The sequence below is a fragment of the Nicotiana tomentosiformis genome, chromosome 6, assembly GCF_000390325.3.
Source record: "Nicotiana tomentosiformis chromosome 6, ASM39032v3, whole genome shotgun sequence".
In the NCBI taxonomy this organism is placed as follows: domain Eukaryota; kingdom Viridiplantae; phylum Streptophyta; class Magnoliopsida; order Solanales; family Solanaceae; genus Nicotiana; species Nicotiana tomentosiformis.
Window position 1 is genome coordinate 143,483,998 of NC_090817.1, and position 22,851 is coordinate 143,506,848.

The following is a 22,851-nucleotide window of genomic DNA, read 5'->3' on the forward strand; positions in this document are numbered from 1 at the left end:
AATGCTCCAGAATAAAGTAGTTTTGATTCTGATAATGATACCTACACATTACAGGATTTATTACTTATATAATAGGCTGACCATAACTACTACATAACCTATTAGGATAAAGATAAAATAACTTCCAATAACTATAATAAAATAGCTAAACAGATAACTTCTAATAAACATCTAATAACTGAAAGCTCCAGGAATCATCTTCTCCTAAATCTTTGTTTCTTATGGAAGGTACGTGGCTTATCATGATCACATAGGGTAACCTATGTTTCTCGGACTCTCTAAAAATATTTTCGGGTGCATGTTGGATCCCCCCAAAAGTAATGCATCTTTGGAGGATCCAGTAGAGGTGCGGATGCATTTTGGAGAGTCTGTATACTCCAGTGTGATATTTCTAGCTTGCTTGTAAAGAACATCTTGGACTTAACCATGTATTCTTCACCTTTGCTCTCAGTAAAATTTCTTTTTTAAACAAAGAAGAAGCTTAATGTAAACCTCGGGGATAAGTGCCAACAACAACAAAAAAAAACCAGTGTAATCCCACATGTAGGTTATGGGGAGGGTAGTGTGTACGTTGACCTTACCCCTACCTTGTGGAGGTAGAGAGGTTATTTTCGATAGATCCTCGACTAAAGGAACATTGAAAATAAAGTAACAAACAGTAGCAACAATAATATAATAGGAACAAATGGCACAACATGTACTATAATGAACCAGGAATAAGAAAAAATACAAAAATGGTACTAGCACTACTGATAAGACTAAGAGACTAACCACTAATGTCAACCTTCCACCCTAATTTTTGATCTCCACCCTATCCTATTGAGGCTCATGTCCTCTGTAAGTTAGAGCAATGACATATCCTTCCTAATCACCTCACCACAATACTTCTTTGGCCTACTCCCATTACTTCGGGGATAAGTATCGAAAACGTTTATTCTATACCAACCCTAGCTACCTTCATATGTGTTAGGATCATCATGGTGGTGAACTATTTTAAAAGTTGCTCTTTGAAGTTTTTGTAAAATAGCTGTCAAGTGAAGTGCAAAGATAAATGAGCAGCTAATTATGCTAGAAAAATCGGTTGTATGTTTTTCTTTTGTTTTGATAACGGTATTGTTCGGGCCAGCTTCTGCGCACCTTAACTATTCTATCGGATACTTGCTACCTCCACCAGCACAGGCACCGAGTAACTTTACCCACCAAATTTTAGGTAAATAAGAAGAAATTACCTAGTGATATTTTTCCGGGATTTGAGTTCACTCTCCGTACATTTCTAATTCACATATTATGAACCCATTGTCAAAGTAATGTTTTTAGTCCAATAGATGATAGGTGAGCTTGATGGGAAGATGTTCTACTTTGTTCAAAAATGGGAGGTGAGCTTGATGGGAAAATGGTTGACTTGGTTCGCATTTCTTTGTTAAGGATGAGATCATCGCAACTTAAAATAATGTTGATATTAAGGATGTTGTTTATGTTCCTAGTCAATGACAAGTGAAACTAGTGAATTATTTCATATTACCTACTCATAATGAATAAATTCCTCAAGAAACATTATCAGATAATTGTTTGTACATTATTGTAGCAAACCTATGTGCTCGTTGTTGGTTGCTCTTACTAGTAGTCACTGGAGTAGTTCACGTCAAGGGCAGGCCGGCAATAGGTTCGAATCCTGCCACCTTTCTTGTGGATCATCCTGTGGTTACCGGATGGGAATATCAAAGCAGAAGTTTGGAAATAAGCACGAAATGTCAATATATGAATTGTTTCATTATTCGTCAATGGTCTTTTCGTTGCATTCATATAATACCTGGAGAAATAAAAATAAAATTTCAAGACTAACATTGTGCTAAAGGGATTTTTTGTTCTCAATCCACCAAATGTAAACCAAACTACAACCTGAAGATTTCCAGTGAAACCTAAACCAGTGAAACAATTGAACTCATGCAAATTAATGCCTCCAGGCTTGGGGTTTTGCTTTGACTCCAGTAGTCAAACACTTCTCTACTTGAAGCTCAAGTTACAAGAATGTATGTTAGAACATGTTAATTAACATACTGCCATCAGTGACTTCAAATCTTGGCACAAGAAACCAACCATAATTCATGAACTATTCATGGTTGCTGTTGTAACGACCCGATCGGTCGTTTTGAGCTCTAGCACATTGTTCGGTGGTTTAAGGCCATGAGTAGCTTCACTTCAGGTATTATGACTTGCACGTATGGTCGAAATTGAATTTCGGAAAGTTCGGGGCTGACTTAGATGGAAAATTCTAATTTTGGAAACTTTAAGTTGGAAGAATTGACTAAAGTCTAGTTTTTTAGTAAACGAACTCGGAATCAGAATTTGAAAGTTCCAATAGGTTCGTATGATGATTTTGAACTTGGGCATTTATCCGGATCGGGTTTTGGATGACTCGGGAGCATTTCAGCGCTCATTGTGAAAAGTTAGCATTTTAGAAGTGTATTTTAATTTCATCGATGTCCGTTTGGAATTACGAGCCTGAGAATAGCTCTGTATGGCGATTCTGGTCTTAGAAGTGCGTCCGGATGTGGATTTGGAGGTCCATAGGTCATTTTGGGGTCATTTGGCGGAAGTTGGAAGTTGGAGGTTTTTGGAAGTTTGACCGGGGGAGGACCTTTTGATATCAGTATCGGATCTCGATTTCAGAAGTTGGAATAAGTCTGTAATGTCATTTAGGACTTGGGTGCAAAATGTGTGGTTAATTGAACGTGATTTGATAGGTTTCGGCATCGGATGTGGAAGTTAGAAGTTCCATAGTTCATTAGGCTTGAATCGATGCGCAATTCGTAGTTTCGATATTGTTTGGCGTGATTTGAGGCCTCGACTAAGTTTGTAATGTGTTTTGGGACGTGTTGGTATATTTGGTTGAGGTCCCGAGGGCCTCGAGTGGATTCCGGATGATCAACGGATTGAGTTTGGACTTGGAAGAAGAGCTGAAGCATCTGTCTTCTGGTGTAACCGCACCTGCGAGGTTTTGGCCGCAGGTGCGGAGCCACAGAAGCAGCCAAGAGGAGGCGCAGATGCGGATTTTTGTTGGGCAATGCTGAGACCGCAAATGCGGTCATCTTACCACAGAAGCGGGACCGCACCAGTAGAGTGGGCGGCGCAGAAGCGTGGGCGCAGATGCGCATGAGGGCCGCAGAAGCGGCCAGCGACCTTGGCTTGGTTTCTCGCAGGTGCGAGACTTAGAGTCGCAGAAGCGGCTGTCACAAAAGCGACCTTCTCACCGCAGAAGCGGAATTCGTGCTGGGCAGTGAGGCTTCTTTAAAACGGGGGTTTGGCCCATTTTCATCTCATTTTCGTCCATGGGAGCCGATTTTGGAGCACTTTTGGAGTGTCATCTTCATCAACTATAATGGGGTAAGTGATTTCTTCACATTATGAGTTAAATACATGATTTTTATATGGAATCAAGCATGAAAATTTATAGAAATTGTGAGATTTTGAAAGAAACCTAGAAATCGGTATTTTTTGGATTTTGACCACGAAATTGGACATGAAATTGAGAATAAATTATATATTTGAGTTCATAATGTTATGGGTAATGGTTATCTTCAAAAAATTTCGAAATTCGGGCACGTGGATCCGAGGGTTGCTTTATCGACTTTTCGAGCGGAGTGGGGATTTGTTTAAATTGATTTGTTATGAGTATTAGAGTATATGTTTATGGGTTTGCACATTGTTTAACTAGTTTTGGAGCGACGAGCATCAGATTGAGGTGTTAGAGAGGCTTTGGAGTCGGTTATGGAACTTCGGAGCGAGGTAAGTCTCTTGTCTAACTCTGTGAGGGGGAAACTACCCCTAGGTGATGGATTTGATATGTGTTACTTGTTGCGGGGGCTACATACGCACGAGATGATGAGAGTCTGTACGTAGTTAGATCCACGTTATTATCCGGGTAGACTTAGACTCACACCATGCTATAACTGTACTATTTGAGCAGTCCCTTGTCTATTAAATTCTTTTATTTTACATTACGGCTTGAGACTATACTTGTGTAGAGCGATAGACTCACTATTGTAGAGATTCGACGGGCTTCGTGATTTGCCGCGAAATAATTGTACTCCTCTTACGAATTTCTCCCGCGTTATGCATTCTCATCGAAAGGTTTTCCCCAAAGCTTCTTATAACTCACATGTCCCTTCGTGAGTAGGGTCAAGGACCTGTCAAAGCTTCTTATTCTAATGGGATCGGGTCGTTCGCCTCGGCAGGATAGATACATCTATGGTTCGTGTCGTTCGACCCTCGGCAGTGCGCACACCTTATGGGATCGGGCCGTTCGCCTCGGCTGGATTATGTACTACACTCTCATGGGAGCGGGTCGTTCGCCTTAGCAATATATATAATAGATGTATCTATGGCTATATACCAGATTATGATGGGATCGGGTCGTACGCCTCGGCATTTCTGAAAAATACTTCTATGAAACCGTGCGTATTATTTGTCAAAAGGGCCAGTGTATCTGGGAGTTTTCCTGATTTGAATTATGACGACCCATCTGGTGAGGTCCATTATAGATATATATATAGATAGATATATACTCCGGTGGAGGAGGTGACTGCTAATCGAGAGTTGAGCTTATTGTTGAGAGAAGGATTTTACCACATATTTATACTTGTTTGATTTGTTTACTTACTCTGTCCCATATTTGTTTACTTCTTATTGTATCTGTCTTATTGGACCACTTGTAAGTGTCGATGTCGACCCCTCGTCACTATTTCTCTGGGGTTAGGCTAGATACTTACTGGGTACGCATTGATTTACGTACTCATACTACACTTGCTGCATATTTTTGTGCATGTAAATATATGTCTTGTGATCTTTTGGGCGCAGAGGCGCGGATGATGCGGGGACTTACCGTAAGCTACATTTTATGTTACGATTCGCAGCCTGCAGAGTCTCCATCTGAGTTATTTATATTCACCTGTCTAAATTGTACTCCAGACAGATGTTGTAATGTATTATATTTCCTAGTTGACGTTCATGTACTTGTGACACCGGGTTTTGGGGTGCTTATGGGTGGTTTATTATTGTAGTCGTGAAAATATTATTAGTTACCCTGTAAAAATTATATTTCTTACTACTTAATTGATGAAATTATGATTTCAAAAATACTAAAATGAGTAATTAAGTTAATCATCCATTGTTGGCTTGTCTGATGGCGGTGTTAGGTGTCATCACGACCTTTAGCGGATTTTGGGTCGTGACAGCTGTTGTGCTAGCAAAATGATATCTTAATCTTTGTTCTTAAGATGCCAGGCGACGTGATATATTTTGCAAAAGAGTTTGGGATGAATCTTTTCCTTTTTTTCTTGTTAGTACATAGCAAACAAGTCTAGGATAAATCTATCAAAGTTCATTTGTTCTTATGATGAGCATAATTGAAACTATGATTTAGGGAAGTTCCTTTCGCTGAATTATGATGGTTGAAATGATGATTTTAGGGAAGTTTGCTTTGCTGAATTATGATACAGCTCTTCTTTATGTATCCTGTTAGGCGTTAGACCTTGGAAGAGGTGCGAATCCAGGAATTACATAGAAGAGATCTGGGAAGAGCTTGCGAAAGCAAAGTACTTGGAGTGGGAGCATGAATCTACAAGGCGCTCCTGGGAACTTCAGAACTTGAAGTAATAGCTCTTGCTTATGTCACTTATAAATTTCCGTTACTTTTGTTGGATTTTTATACCGATTACATAGGTCGTCTCCCCATCATTTTTATTGTGAAATGTGCCTCAGAGAATCCTATGAATTAGCTCTCAAGGAGAAACATGCACTTGATAGTTCTCGGATGGAAGGGCACGTAGATGAAAACTCAAAGTCTCTTTTGAAGCAACTGGAAGCTGTGCGCGAAGTTTTCGTGAAAGCTGCAGAAGATGATACTCCAACTGAGGTGAGCATTCAAGCATTATCATCTTAGTGATTTCTCCCTTTTGAAAGCAACTGCATTGTATTATCGTTTGACACCGAGTATTTCCAGGTTCCTGATCACGTGTGCTGTAAAATCACTCTTGATATTTTTCGTGACCCTGTCATCACTCCCAGTGGTGTTACATACGTGCGGGCAGTGATCCTTGACCATTTGCAGAAGGTAAAATTTGTTTCTCATCACCTTAGGCATCTCAGATTCTCTTCCATTTACATTTTATCGATATTCCTGAGTGTGCCAATTACAATCACACGAGAACCACTTTATCCGCCCCAGTTGGTGCCAAATCTAGCCATAAAGGAAGCTGTACGCGCATATTTGGATAGGCAAAGCTGGGCATACAGGATAGAGTGAAAAAAATTCATTGGTATGATCAAAAATATCATCTGATGCATGTCAACGGTGGTGCTAGTGAAACCAAGAACAGAGCCAGAGGGAAGGGAGGACACGGCTTTTTGTGAGAGTTATCTGGCTAACAGCTTCCAGTATGATTCAAATATTAACATGATTTCCCGTATAATTTATGTTAATCACAGTTGTATAGTGTAATGCTTTTGTTATGGCTCGTTGGTCTTAATTAATTGTACAGCAAAACACTGGGGCGGATCTACCACGGCATCCGCTTGCTTCGCTAAAATTCTTATTATGTACATAATATCTCTGTGAAGAAACGTATAAATGGATAGAGTGGCACTCAAAAGTCATAAAGTGGAAGCGGGTGCCATTGGTTCAACCTTCTCTTTGAAAGCTTTTCTTGGCCGCATTAATGCAAGTTCGATTCCCCATTGGAGCAGCTCTTTGATTTTTCCTTTTTTCTACTTATTAAGATTTCTTTTATTTTCAGTTGAACCCTAGGGCCCCACCTCTTTTCCTTCTTTTTCGGTTCTTTCCCTCCTTTTATTACTTGCTAAGTCACTCTTCTTCATTTTTTTAACTTTCAATCATTATTTTATTTCTATCATTATACCTTACTTTATAAACAATTATTTTCTATAGGTAATTTTAATTGATTTTAATTAGAATATAATTTTTGTATTTTTAATGAAACGATATTAATTTATATATTGGAATATAATTTGAGCAATATCTTCTATTAGGTTTTGAAAAAAAAAAATTTAAATGGCTTGATTGATAGTCATTTTGAGTTGAATATAGGGTTGGCAAGTGGGCCGGTCCCGGGCCTAAACGGGCCAAGTGGGCCGGCCCAAACGGTCCCGGACCGGTCCCAAATTAAACGGGCCAAACGGGACCGGGCCTAAACGGGCTTTTTGTAGGGACCGGTCCGGGACCGGGACCGTTTGGTCCCGGGCTAAACGGTCCCGGCCCGCGGGCTAAACGAGCTAAGTGGGCTAAGTGGGCCCAACATATTATTTTTTTTAAAAATAAAAAATAAATAGATATTAGAGACAAAAGGATGTTAAAAAAAATATCTAAGACAATGCTTTGTAAATTTTATTATAGAATTGTGACCTAAATTTTAATATTCAATATTTAATATCGAATATATATAGTATATAAGATGCATATATAGTATATCGATATAAGATGTATATATAGTATATATATATATAAGTAATAAGCTATATTCGATAAGCTATATATACATCTTATATACTATATATAAGATGTATATATAGTATAGTATAGTATAGTATAGTATAGTATATATATTAAATGTATAATATATATATATATATATATATATATATATATATATATATATATATATATATATATATATAAGATGTATATATAGTATACATCTTATATAAGATGTATATATAGCTTATCGAATATAGCTTATTACTTATATATATATATACTATATATACATCTTATATCGATATATATATATATACTATATATATATATATATATATATATATATATATATATATATATATATATATATATATATATATATAGTAATAAGCTATATTCGATAAGGTATATATACATCTTATATATAGTATAAGGAAGCCATCTTAATTAATAAAGTAATAGAAAATAAATAAAACAAACAAAATTATAATATTAAAATTTAAGAGTTAGAACGAGTTTACCGAATTGACGAACAACTTGTTGAAAATTGATTATCGTTGAAGATTTCAATTCACCAACTTCACAATTGTTCCACAAATTGTAACAATAAAGTAAGCAATAGTAGCAATTATAGAAGAAAATTAGAGAGAGATTGTGATAGATTGATGATTTTGTAAGAAAAAAATGAAAGAATGAAGGGGTATTTATAGTTAAAAATAAGGAAAAAGTGTAATTATAAAAAGTTTGGGATTAAAACAAAGTTGGGGGGTTAAATGGCTATTTTATAAATAGCCAACGGCTATTTTTGACAGCCCAACGGCTATATTTTTTTTAAAAGAAAATAGCCCTTGGGACCGTTTGGCCCGCTAAGGGACCGGTCCGGTCCCGGGCCCTGGCGGGCTAAATGGTCCCGGGCCTGGCGGGCCCAAATCATAGAACCAGCCCACAAGACCGGCTCTGGCCCACTAAAACCGGGCTAAACGGTCCTGGTCCATTTGTCCCGCGGTCCCGGACCGGTCCCGGGCCGCTCCCGGGCCTTGACCGGCCCACTTGCCACCCTTAGTTGAATATCATAGGTTGAATGTTGAAGGTTTTTCTTTGAAAATAATTGTCATATAACTCAACAATTAAGATGGAAAAATAAACAAAGAACAATACAAGTAAACTAATCTAGTCAAACAAAGAATATAGTGTAGTTAAGGTACTCTCTTTAAGCAAGTATTTATATTGGAGGCGCTCTTTTATGAAATGTTATTTTTTTTTTGTATTTTTATTTAGAATGTGTTTAAATTAAGAGTTAAAAATTTGAACTAAAATCGAACTTATTTGCTTTGTGAATGAAAGGCCTATTCAAATTAATCAAAAACTAACTGAACCGACCATTATTCCTAATTTGTTTTTTTAGCTAGTGGCATGTATATTGTATGCATAACATGGTGGCACGCACAACCTTCGAATCCTAGATCCGCCTCTGGCAAAACATCACCATCTTTTTGTGAGATGTTACAGTTACACTGTTGATCAAATGAAACAATAGTTTTTGATATACAATGTCTGCTGTTGTGTGAAGAGGTTGACAAACTTGAACTGGCTTCTCTTAATTGGATTTTTTCTATGCACCCAACGGTGTGGCCTATCGGTGGAGCACTATAAGGTCTCATGTTGAAATTCCAATAGAGGTAAAAATATTAGATGATTTCTTCTCATCTGTCCAAGTTTCGGTTGATAGAGATACTAGCGGTATCAGGTATTCGTGGAATCAGTTGTTGTTTATTAACTCAACTTCAGCAGTAGACCCCCCAATTTCGCATTTACTACTATATTCTACTGATTACAATTTACTCTGAAAACAACTGCTAGCTCCATCTACGAAGTATACGTCGATAGATATTAGGGGTGTCAAATTTAGTCCATGAAAACATAATCCGTCCAACCAATTCGGTCATTTTGCATGTACTTATTGGTAATTTAATCGGTGAATTCTCTGAAACTCTAGTCTTTGGACTTCTTTCTGGGGAAAGACGGAGTATAATTTCAAACAACATGTCTTGTAACCCTTTCACTTTGATTAAACAGAAAAGCAAATTTTGATCTGTAAGCATAGCTGATGCCACCAAAAAAGCAGAAGAAAAACTTTTAAAAATGAAGCGCAACAAAAAGACAAATGACACTTTTATTCTACTTTTGCCACATGCAAGGAAATAGCCATATCACAAACCTTTTCCATGTATTAAATACCACCAATAATTAAATAAATAAATAAACAATATTTATATCTTTGAACAGAACCAAATCAACCAATACAGCATATCAATCAAGTTTTTTACTCAAATAGGAAACTGCCACTTGTAAGAATCAAAACTTAAAGCGTCATAAAGTCACTGAATTTTGACCCTTTGGTGTAACTGTAACCCAATCCTCAAAAGAGGGGCTATCTAACTTTACTAAGGGCACTTTGAGCTTCTGGAAATACCCTAAACTCAAGCAGGAAGCCAACGAAAGAGCCAACTACTCTTGAAAGGCCAAAACTAATTAAATAAGATATATAGCCTTATCGGATCTCTTTAAAAAATACGTTATCCATTCAACTCCATTTTTTTCATTCCCTATTTGGGATTTAAATATTTCCTCCAGCTCAGTCTCGTTAAATACTGTTATTCACCACATGTCCACAGTCTTCTCTGTTTTTCTAGCTTTTTTTTATCATTCAATGTTCAAATTTGTTGACCAGATTAATTCAGATTTTTCGAGTTAAGGTTGGAGGAACTTAGGCTGCCATATAAACGTGAAATAATATGAGCGTCCAACCCAAAGCCTTAAAAAGTAACCAGTGGAGTGGTCCAAGACATTATAGATTACTTAAGAAATTCCTATAAAAGAATGAAAAACAAGTGCGTTTTTTCTAAAATAAAAAATGCTCTAACAAATACTTGCCTTGTCAACCCGTGGATATATTATTTGTTTGTGAAATGTGATCAGCCGCCCGATTATGAAACTGGATTTTCCATGTTGTCAAGTGTCAATGAAGCTGCTCTGACCACTGAATTAAAAATCTTAAAACTCCTACTTTCCCATATCTAATGGCACGTGAAACCTTAGCTAGACAATGCACACAAATCGCAATGTGCATTTGTCGCGTACATATTGTGGATAACAATCACACTAATATTAATTTATCCTAATTTGATAGACATAAAATGATGACTCTTAATATTCTGATTATTAAGTAATAGATTCACTTCTAACATGAAGGTTTAAAATGTAAGCTACATGACTACATGAGTAATATACTTCATTTGTTTTAATTTAGATGATACATTTCGTTTATCGAGAGTTAATTTAACTAAATTTTGAAGCTAAATTGGATTAGTTCAACTCATTATTTTAAAATTTAAATTTAGATATTCAAAAACTATATGAAAGGTACTATAATTGTAATTTTTTTCATGTCAATATGATAAAAAAAATATTTTAAAATTTTGATCAAAACTCATACAATTTTACTCTCGATAAGCTAAATTATGTCATTTAAATTGAAATGGATGGAGTAGATTTTCTCCAAAACATGCCGTTGTTCATGTACCAATTTGGCAATTATACCGCTTCTACTTCTTCAAAATGAAAATTCAAATTAAAAAGCTGCTCAGAATACTGCCAATATATCATTATTAAAAACATGCTCGATGCAAAATCACAGTCCTTGTTCTTGTAAATTAAGGGGTTAATCAGAATAATGTCAATATATAAATATTCTTGGTTTATCACTCAGGAGATTTAATTAATGTTAATAATTGAAACAATTTATTCATCAAACTATTGAATTTAAACTTGTAAATAATTCTTATCGAATGATTTTTCAGTTAGTGGTTTTACATTTTCATTCAGAACACTGTCAGTATAAAGTACAAAGTACAAATCAAATAATCTTCTTAATAAAATTTCCGTGTCTAATCAAATAATAAGTAAATATGAGAAATGAAACAGACAATAAGCGATACTATTAATTACGTCATTCAAAAAATTGATTAATTGCTGCTATCTCATCTTGTACAGGTTGTCGCGGGAAACAACAGACCGCCGTTCACGGCGGCAGCGTGAAACCCGACGGTTCTGCACTTTACTCCATTCGTATCCTTTGACGGTGATAGCCACGCCGTCGAGTTCGCCGACGGCATGATATTAGTTGTCCGTTTGTACGAACCGAGCCACTTGTTCTGCATAAACCGGTGTTTTCTCCACGGAGGAATGTGAAGGCCTCTGCTTTTCAACGACCGTCTCGCGGCGTCGCTCATTACTCTCAATATCTGCTTTAATTCTTCACTTTTGCCAACAAAAACCTTCGGCAATGACTGTTGTAATTTTTCATACTGATTCGTCGGCCTCGCGATTTCAAACTCAGCTGCGAAATCGAGATCGACGAAGTAACGAGTAACGATCCGATTGGCGGAATCTAATCTGAGAATGTCAATAAACTCGTAATTTCCGGCTGCAAGTCCACCGGAGCTTTCCCATTTCATCTTGCAAACCGCCGCATTGTAACCAAAATTTCTCAAATATGCCATTACATTCCTCTGGAGTATCGATTTATTCGATTTTGCACATGAAAACACTTCCCATGCCTTAGCAACGCAAGACGCCAATACATTACGGTACGAATCGAGATCGCTTTGGAAAATAGGCTTCGGAGTATCTTCAATCGTGTCAGTTGATTCATACATTGATACGTCGGTCTCAGAATCTGAATCATTTTCAGGTGACTCGTTTTGGCCATTGTTTTCAGGATAACCGAAAACGAGATCGGAAAAACTAGGAGAAGTGACATCATAATCGGCGTGAGCGCTGTGTTCGCTTCCGCTGCTGAAGTAACCGAGTTCATATTTATCACGGCCAATGATCTGAGCCTTCACCTTTTCGTCTAATGGGTCAGTAACTCGCTTCCTTCTGCTAAAACCAGAGTACATTTTTGTTCCTTCAATATTTAGCAGAACATAATTAGCTAATGCAGTTATTTTGAAAAAAGATGTTAGATGCTTGGGGATTAAAAGGGGAAATTGAATTATTGAAATGCGAATATTCTAATGAAAGTACTCGAATTAGAAACAGAAAAAAGGAAGAGTGAATAATGCTTGTAGTATCGGTTTTATATACTGTGTTTAAAAAAAGGGGAATGAGTCATGGAAAAGGAGGATGAAGAGCATATCCTCCAAGATTATTCACGTAGATGCTACTTTGATTGAACGCGTTTAAAGTTTCGTGAAGAATGGTTTAGCACGAGAATAGCACGTGATACAACTAGAGGTGGAATCGAGTACCTGGTTTATCTGAACCTATAACTTTCGTAACGGAATATAAACTTATTAAAATCTTAACAAATGAATTATTAGATATGAATCCATAATTTAACGAGTTCAGTGCAAATTTAAACCCATTAAATTTAAATTTTAGATCCGACAATCGATTACAACAGTCATCGGGAGGCTTATCAAATGCTTAGTTAGAGAGTTAGGGGTTATTGCCTTATTTGGGGTATGCCTCTTCAAGAAGTCGAAAAGGTGATGGGAGAGAGAGACAAAGGGGGTAAAGACTAAAGAATACGTAATTGATTGTTGCATGGATTAGATTTTGGAGAATGGATTTGGATTGAGATGGAAAAATGTTTAGTCTTTTACCTAGAAAACTGACAGATCAAGAATTGGGATAAGCATTTCTGGCGAATTGCATATGTCATTGCATGACTGGTTGATTTATGAACGGTAATAGTAACGGAGTCAAAATTTTAAGGTTGTGAGTACTCAATTATGCAAATATAAGATTGTTACTAATCAAAGGGCATATCAGGGTGGTTATGACTTGGGTTACAAGAAACCGATGTTCACGAGTTATAATCTCCAGTTTTTGTATATATCTGATATAAATGTACAATCTAATTTTTTTGAGCCAATCAGGAAATACAGTTGCTTTTCCTTTGAATATGAAATTACGAACTGATTTTGGATACACATTGATTATGCTTATACAATATATGGATTCGAAACTTAGGACCCGTTTGGCCATGAGTTTTGCCAAAATAAATTTGAGATTTATTTAGCAAACACATGTTTGGTCATAGATTTTGCCCACATTTTGGCAAAATCCCAATTCCAAAATTCCAAAATCACCTCAATTGCTGATTTTGGGCCAAAACATGACCGTTATATTTTTTAAAATTTTTATTACGACCAACTAAATATTTGATGAATATGCTCCCTTATCAGCTCAATCCTTTGTGCATCTTACTTTTGCTTCTGATTTGTAGGCTAAATGGCTTTCTGAACACTCATATCAGTTAACTTTTTCTTTTTAATTAGAAGCCGTAATTCTCTAATGGGATTTCACTGTAACTAATAATTTATATAGTTCATTATAAAAATGATAATTTTGTACCAAACTTATTTATGTTCAGGACTATGGTTTGTGATAATGGTACTATTGGGTATTTGTGATAGTTTTTAGAACTTGTTGGGGTATAAGTCATGTTTCATGTTTTTTCAAATAAAAAGTGAAATATGTTTTGAAAAATTATGTCCAAACATATTTTCATCTCCAAACCAAACTTCACCCAAATCAGATTTTTCAAAACAAATTTAGAAATCTATGATCAAACGCTAGCTTAAATTACAACTTTAAGCCCAAGCAACAAAGCAAAAATATTCAGTAGCCACATAAGCGTTAGGTCAAACGGAATTTTTTTTAAAACAAACAAACCATCCTTTATTCAACAGTGGAGAGAGAAACGTTACACTTTTTGGGAGGGGGGGAGGGGGAGGGGGGGAATATGACAGAAAAAGGCAAAGCAGAAAAGGACCTCTAAGCTAGGGTAGAAATGACATCAGATAGCCATTTTAGAGGGTTATTATTTAAATATTAGTCAATATGTCCTGAATTTCAATTATCAAATTTAATTTTTCAGGACACAGAGTCCTGAAGTTAAGATCTTTAATTTAAATTTTTAGGACAAATAAGTATTGTTAATCCCTAAATAGAAGCCTTAAAAATGGCTATTTGTGTACTTCCCCCTGCCTGCTAAATTCATCACTCAATCACTTCATAGTTCATACATGTATCGTAATCCCATTTGGACTGGGCCATAAAGCTAGATGGACCAAAGTCCAGCACTATGCTCACGTTCTGTCTCATTGGAAGCCCATTAGGAGGGTTGAATAATTCTGAAATCGACTCATCAACCTCATCAAATTGCCTATGGTGTTATTTCGACGATTTCATCTACAATTTTAAGTGGTTTGCATAGTGTGTTAGTAAACTGTATTTGTAAAATAATTTCGGAGAAAATAAAATAAAATAAAAATAGAAATGTAAAAGAAACATAATTTAATCCGAGCCCACTAAATTCACAATGTTTCCTTAAGGAATTTAATCCCCTCCTAGTACCCAAGGTTATGGATTATTTTCTCCCATGATAGAACGAATTACACACTGGTGTAGCGATACTTCAAACCCCAGTGTTTCAGCGAACACAAAGATCGGTAGCAAATCACACTTACTGTTGCTTTCTTTGTAGTTAAAATAATGCAGAAGAAAGGAGGAGAAGTCAGAAATTCGTATGGAAAATCTGAGAGAAAGGACTGGTATTTATAGCCAATGTTGAGCTCAAACTGAAGAGGTACAACTCTTCAGAAGGGCTGTTTGTGTAAAAAGGTCATAAGTTAAATGGCTTTTACAAAAAACAAAGAGCATATACTATTCCGTTGGATTTAATATTAATTTTTCGTTTTAAAAAAATGGATATTTAATAACATTTTGTTAATATTTACTATTAACAAATAAATTTGGTCCAAAAAATTATTCAATCAATCGATCACCAAATCCAAATTCGAAGCCGAAGCCGAAGCCGAAGCCGAAGCCGTAGCCGAGCGAGCGACGACGGCGCGAGGATTGCCTTCTTCTTAATTCTTTAAGAGCTAGAAGAAGTACAATTGTATATATACCAATAAAAACCTTTTCCTCTTCTAATATGGGACAATGTCCCTTTGTCAAGGAGGGGAACTCAAATATTTTCAATTTTCCGTTCACCCTTTTTTAAGCTACATTTAAGCTTAAAAACCCAACAATACCCCACATGAATGGGGAATGTCTATATCACGAAAATATGCATGAAAGATTGTGTGATTCGCAAGCAAGGATTAATTGCATCTGGATAAGTAGGTTTTCCTTTGAACTTTTCGTAGTGAACTTATGTCGGATATACTCGGTCAACGGTAGATTTGATATCTTTGAACCGTCGAACTTTGGTGTATACCTAGATAACCATAAGTCACACAACCAACCCTTAACTGTCTTTGGCTCTCATTGTTATGTTCGTTTCAGCCATGAACACCGCCTAGTTTCATAAGTGCGTAGAGAATTGGCCTTACAAAATTCTCCTTGAAGCGGCTAACACTTCACACTTACAAAGGTGATTCCTAAACGTGTCATACCGTAGATATACTATTTAATATACCCCGTATCAAATTTAAAAATTATTAAAAAGCCTCAATAGTTTATCCTTGGTACTGAACATTGTCCCATCACGAGAATGGACCAAACTTTTAGTTGACAATATTGAACCGTCATTAATGACTTTGTTTGATCTCCTTAAACCTAGATCTTGGGATCTCCAATCTTCTAGGTAGAGTTACCGCCACAAATGGCTTGTTCTCGGCCATAGTCACATTCCCCTCGATGATTTCTCAACCACCTCTCTAGTTAGGCCTTTTGTAAGTGGATCCGACACATTATCGCTTGACTTTACATAGTCAATCATGATAATTCCTCTAGAGAGTAATTGCCTAACGATTTTATGTCTTCGTCATATATGACGAGATTTACCGTTACACATCACGCTCCCAACCCTTCCAATTGCCGCTTGACTATCGCAATATATGCATATTGGTGCCAACGGTTTGGGCCAAAATGGAGTGTCTTCCAAGAAATTTCGGAGCCATTCAGCTTCTTCACTGGCTTTATCTAAGGCTATGAACTCAACCTCCATTGTAGAGCGGGCAGTATAAGTTTGCTTGGACGACTTCCAAGATACCGTTCCTCTACCAATAGTGAATACATATCCACTTGTGGACTTAGAATCAATTAAACCGGTGATCCAATTTGCATCACAGTATCCCTCAATCACCGCAAGGTATTTACTGTAGTGCAAAGCAAAGTCCTAGGTATGTTCTAAATATCCCAAAACTCATTTCATTGCCATCCAATAAGATTGACCTGGATTGCTCGTGTATCGACTCAATTTACTTATAGCATAAGCTAATCTGATCGTGTACAATTCATGGTATACATTAAGCATCCCAACACACGAGCATAATCCAATTGTGATATGCTTTGGCATTTATTCTTTTCTAATGCAAGATTCACGTCAATTGGAGTCTTTGCAACTTTAAACCCTAAGTGCTTGAATTTTCCAAGTACTGTCTTAATATAATGAGATTGTGACAATGCCAGACCTTGAGGAGTCTTATTGATCTTAATTCCTAGAATTAAATCAGCAACTCCCAAGTCCTTCATATCAAACTTACTAGCTAGCATACGCTTAGTCACATTTATGTTGGCAATGTCATTATTCATTATTAGCATATCATCCACATATAAACAAATAATGACTATGTGATTTGGAACATTTTTAATGTACACATATTTATCACATTCATTTATCTTAAAACCATTTGACAACATTGTTTGGTCAAATTTTGCATGTCATTGTTTGGGTGCTTGTTTTAGTCCGTAAAGGGACTTAACAAGTCTACATACCTTCTTTTCTTTACTTGGAACCACAAACCCTTTAGGTTATTCCATGTAGATTGTTTCCTCCAAATCTCCATTTAAGAAGGTCGTCTTAACGTCCATTTGATGAATTTCAAGATCATAAACTGCAGCTAATGCTACTAACATTCGTATGGACGTAATTCTTATAACTGGAGAGTATGTATCAAAATAATCAAGACATTCTCGCTGTCTATACCCTTTGACTGCAAGTCTTGCCTTATATTTATCAATAGTGCCATCATCTTTCATTTTCCTCTTAAAAATTCATTTAGAACCCAAAGGTTTATTTCCAAGAGGAAGATCAACCAACTCCCATGTATGGTTGTTCAATATGTATTCTATTTTACTATTGACTGCCTCTTTCCAAAACAATGATTCCGAAGAAGACATAGCTTCTTTAAATGTTCGAGGCTCATTTTCCAATAAGAAAGTTAAAAAATCTGGTCCAAATGAAGTAGACGTTCTTTGACGTTTACTACGTCTTGGATCCTCCTAATTAAATGTACTTTATTTTGTTTCTTCCCTAGGTCGTTTAGATCCTTCACCAATCGACTCACATTTCTTTTTATACGGGTATATATTTTCAAAGAACTCAGCATTATCTGATTCTATAACCGTATTATTATGAATATCGGAATTTTTTGATTTATGAACAGAAGTCGATATGCTTTACTATTGGTCGCATATCCTATGAAAATACAATCAACGGCTTTCGGTCCTATTTTTACTCTTTTGAGTTTAGGAACTTGCACTTTTGCCAAACACCCCCACACTTTAAAATAATTCAAGTTGGGCTTCCTTCCTTTCCATTTTTCATATGGAATGGATTGTGTTTTGCTATGGGGTACTTGATTTAGTATCCGGTTAGCCGTAAGAACGGCTTCCCCCCACAAGTTCTGTAGCAAACCAGAATTTATCAACAATGCGTTCATCATCTCCTTTAATGAACGATTCTTTCTTTCTGCAATTCCATTGGATTGAGGCGTGCAAGGGGCAGTTGTTTGATGAATTATTCCATATTCTAAACATATTTCTTCAAAAGGAGGTTCATATTCACCACCCCTATCACTTCTTATCATTTTGTTTTTCTTGTTAAGTTGCATTTCAACTTCATTTTTGTATTGCCTGAATGCATCTATTGCTTCATCTTTACTATTAAGTAAGTAAACATAGCAATATCGAGTACTGTCGTCAATAAAAGTTATGAAATACTTCTTTCCACCGCGAGATGGTATTGACTTCATGTCACAAATATCTGTGTGAATTAAGTCTAAAGGATTTGAATTTCTTTCAACTAACTTATAAGGATGTTTAACATACTTAGATTCCACACATATTTGACATTTTGATTTGTCGCATTCAAACATAGGCAATACTTCCAAATTAATCATTTTCCGCAAGGTTTTATAATTGACATGACCCAAACGTATATGCCATAATTCATTTGACTCAAGTAAGTAAGAAGAAGCTGAAATTTTATTACTATTCTCAACAACCATTACATTTATCTTGAAAAGGCCCTCAGTGAGGTAACCTTTTTTCTACAAACATCTCAGTTTTACTTATTACAATCTTATCGGATACAAAAATATACTTAAACCCGTTCTTAACAAGAAGTCCAGCAGAGACTAAGTTCTTTCTAATCTCGGAAATATGAAGGACGTTGTTCAAAGTCACCACCTTACCAGAAGTCATTTTCATAAATATCTTCCCATATCCTTCAATTTTGGCCGTTGCAGAATTTCCCATAGAAAGCGTATCTTCGGGTCCAACAAGAGCATATGTAGCAAACGCTTCTCTAATAACACAAACATGGCGAGTGGCTCCAGAATCAATCCACCACTCCTTAGGATTTCCCACCATGTTGCATTCAGAAAACATAGCACACAGGTCATCGATATCTTCGTGCTTTTCAACCATTTTGCTTGACCTTCTTCTTGTCTTTCTTTGGAGCACGACAATCTGTAGATCTGTGTCCAGTTTTTCCACAGTTGTAGCAATTTCCGTTGAACCGCTTCTTGCTTGGGTTGCTTTTCGGTCCATAAGCCTTCTTCCTCTTTCTATCCTCAACAATGTTTGCTCCCATTATTGTTGAGTTTCCACGGCCTTTTTTTCAGTAGCTTTGTTGTCCTCTTCGATTCTCAACCGAATAATGAGATCTTCAAGGGACATCTCCTTGCATTTGTGTTTCAAGTAGTTTTTGAAGTCCTTTCACAAAGAAGGCAACTTCTCAATCATTGCTGCAACTTGGAATGTTTCATTGATGACAAGACCTTCAATGAAAATTCTGTTAGTAGAAATAATATAATTAATACTTTCAATATTAGTATTAATTTGACTTATACCTTCAGCAAGGAGATCGTGAATAATCACTTACAATTTCTGGACTTGGGTAATAACAGACTTGCTATCTACCATTTTAATAGTCCAAAAATTTAGCGGCAACGAATTTCTTTAACCCGCCATCTTCCGTTTTGTATTTCCTTTCAAGCGCTATCCACGGTTGTTTTAACGTCTTCATATTACTATAGACGTTATACATATCGTCCTCTAGTCCGCTAAGAATTTAATTCTTGCATAGAAAATCAGAATGCTTCCACGACTCAGTCACGAGAAAGCATTCATTTTCTGGAATTTCATCGGGCAGAACAGGAATATCTTAAGCTTGTAAGTAAACTGTATTTGTAAAATAATTCTGGAGAAGATAAAATAACATATAAATAGAAATGTAAAAGAAACAGAATTTAATCCGAGCTCACTGAATTCACAGTGTTTTCTTAAGGAATTTAATCCCCTCTAGTACCCAAGGTTGTGGATTATTTCCTCCCAGGATAGAACGAATTACACACTGGTGTAGCGATACTTCAAACCTCAGTGTTTCAGCGAACACAAAGATCGGTAGCAAATCACGCTTACTGTTGCTTTTTTGTAGTTAAACAATGCAGAAGAAAGGAGGAGAAGTCAAAAATTCGTATGAAAAATCTGAGAGAATGGACCGGTATTTATAGCTAATGTTGAGCTCAAACTGAAGAGGTGCAACTCTTCAAAACTGAATGGATTTAATATTAATTTTTCGTTTTAAAAAAATGGATATTTAATAACATTCTCCGAAGCCGTAGCCGAAGCCGAGCGAGCGACGAATAAATTAACAAATAAATTTGGTAATCCGAAGCCGAAGCCGAAGCCGAGCGACCGACGACGACGACGGCGCGAGGATTGCTTTCTTCTTAACTTTTTAAGAGCTAGAAGAAGTGCAATTGTATATATATCCATCAAAATCTTTTCCTCTTCCAATATGGGACAATGTCCCTTTGTCAAGGAGGGAAACTCAAATATTTTCAATTTTCCCCATTTTTCATTTACCCTCTTTTAAGCTACATTTAAGCTTAAAAACCCAACATAGTGTACGTTTAATTACTTTATTATTTCTTAACAAATTCTCCGCTTGCTTTGATACAAGGTTGAGTCGCGTTATTATCTATTTCTTAACGTTATTATACCAAGTATATTCTTCGTAGTAGTCTTATTCATTTTCGCAAATGTATAATAGCTCCTGCCTCTTAGGTGTCACATATTGAGAGCACACAAAAAGTTAAAACAAAGCAAAGAAGGAAAAACAAAAAATGGAAAAAAACCCTCTCCACCAGCACAGCACTCAGTGCTTAAGTATTTAATTGGTAATCTGTTTCCTTCCAATCGGCGTTTTATTATTTTTAATTGTACAGTGATTCCTTTTGTCCAGGGTTTAACTGCTTATTAAGGTTACTAATCTTGTCATCATTGAAAAGCTTAAATTTCTTGCTTCTGTGCTGTACACGTACATGACAAGGCACAGACCAAACATTTTATTATAATGTACATATAATAATTATAAAAATTGTGTAGATTTTATCTGTCCCCACTCTCTCCCGTCTCTTTTTTTTTTTCTTTCCCGACTAGCACTTGAATGAAGAAATAAAGAAAAATAGAAGAGAGGGCAACTTTAGAGTTAGAGACTTATTAATGTTGTTCAATTATGTGGTCATATAAAGGAACATAATTAGAATAGTGTACGTATGTCACTGTACAAGCGATCAAGGAACAATTTCTAATATTTAATTTCTCTTTCTGCTTCTTTTGCTGGTTGGCAGTGGCTACACTTGATTTATTACGAGTCCAGAACCCATTTGTGGTTTTTTTTGACAAAAAGAACGAAAATGCGTGTAAAAAAAAAGATTACCTAACTATGTATGATGCTCTTTTAAAGAGCGCTATACCTTAGCGGACGTTTTGGACCTTAAGGTATATCGCTCTTTAAAAGAGCGTTATAAATATATAACGCCCTTATAAACAGTGTTATATAGTATATCGCAGTTATAAAGAGCGTTATACATGTTTTGTGGGCCCACCAATAAGTCTCATGCATTTAACTGACATAACAATAATTCAAATGGGTATAGCGCCCATTAAAAGAGCGCTATACCTAAATAAATTCAGCCCCCGAGCTAGCCTTATTTAAAGGAACATAATTAGAATAGTGTACGTATGTCACTGTACAAGCGATCAAGGAAAAATTTCTAATATTTAATTTCTCTTTCTGCTTCTTTTGCTGGTTGGCAGTGGCTACACTTAATTTATTACGAGTCCAGAATCCATTCGTGGTTCTTTTTGACAAAAAGAATGAAAATGCGTGTAAAAAAAAAGATTATCTAACTATGTATAATACTCTTTTAAAGAGCGCTATTCCTTAGCGGACGTTTTGGACCTTAAGATATATCGCTCTTTAAAAGAGCGTTATAAATATATAACGCCCTTATAAACAGCGTTATATAGTATATCGCCGTTATAAAGAGCGTTATACATGTTTTGTGGGCCCACCAATAAGTCTCATGCGTTTAACTGACATAATAATAATTCAAATGGATATAGCGCCCATTAAAAGAGCGCTATACCTAAATAAATTCAGCCCCCCGAGCTAGGCATTGCCTTATTTAAAGGCGTTAGGATTTTACAAAAATCCATTCACAAATATTCCTAACTCTCGTTTAAATTTTTCTTCTTGTTAAATTCTCAAGCATTTTTTCATAATGTCTGAAGAGCGAAAAGTAAGGGTTTCATTATATTTTGGGGGTGAGTTTGTGGTGGCGAGGGAGGGGGAGGTTGTGGTGGCGAATAACTCTGTGAGTTATAGTTTATCTACACAAGGTCATGTTAAGTTGCCACTTACAATGGAGTACGATAGATTGGTATCGTTGTTATGTAATAAAATAAGTGTGAGGAAACGTTCGGTGAACCTTAAAGTAACCGAAAAATATCTGTATTTCGTCACTCCGCAAGGGGTTACTTGTTACGTTGAATTTAACATCGACGATGATGAAACTTTGAGGGATTTTTTGAGGACTCCGGATGAATACCGGGAATTTCTTGTGATAAAAATGTTGGAAATGTACGTCAAGGTCGAAGACGTTCGCAATAATGAGGTTGTGCATAGTAGGGATAACCCTCAGTCATCGGGTGGTTATTCTGGAACAGTTTTTGCCGGACAGGTTCCGGATGAAAGAGTTTGC

General features: G+C 36.2%; 1 protein-coding gene and 1 pseudogene across 1 annotated transcript; one reads left to right on the forward strand and one right to left on the reverse strand.

Annotated features, from left to right (window-relative positions):
- Window positions 1-1,325: 1,325 nt before the first annotated feature.
- On the forward strand, window positions 1,326-6,304 carry LOC104114674 (E3 ubiquitin-protein ligase CHIP-like; annotated as a pseudogene).
- A 5,102-nt stretch (window positions 6,305-11,406) lies between these two features.
- LOC104087688 (uncharacterized) lies at window positions 11,407-12,701 on the reverse strand. Its single transcript, XM_009592230.4, has one exon. It carries the CDS (start codon window positions 12,451-12,453, stop codon window positions 11,533-11,535), a length of 921 nt encoding a protein of 306 aa, XP_009590525.1. The 5' UTR covers window positions 12,454-12,701; the 3' UTR covers window positions 11,407-11,532.
- Between the last annotated feature and the right edge of the window lie 10,150 nt (window positions 12,702-22,851).

Bases quoted from the DNA above. Each gene is read 5' to 3' on its own strand.
- LOC104087688 (XM_009592230.4), bottom strand. From the start codon at position 12,453: ATGTACTCTGGTTTTAGCAGAAGGAAGCGAGTTACTGACCCATTAGAC.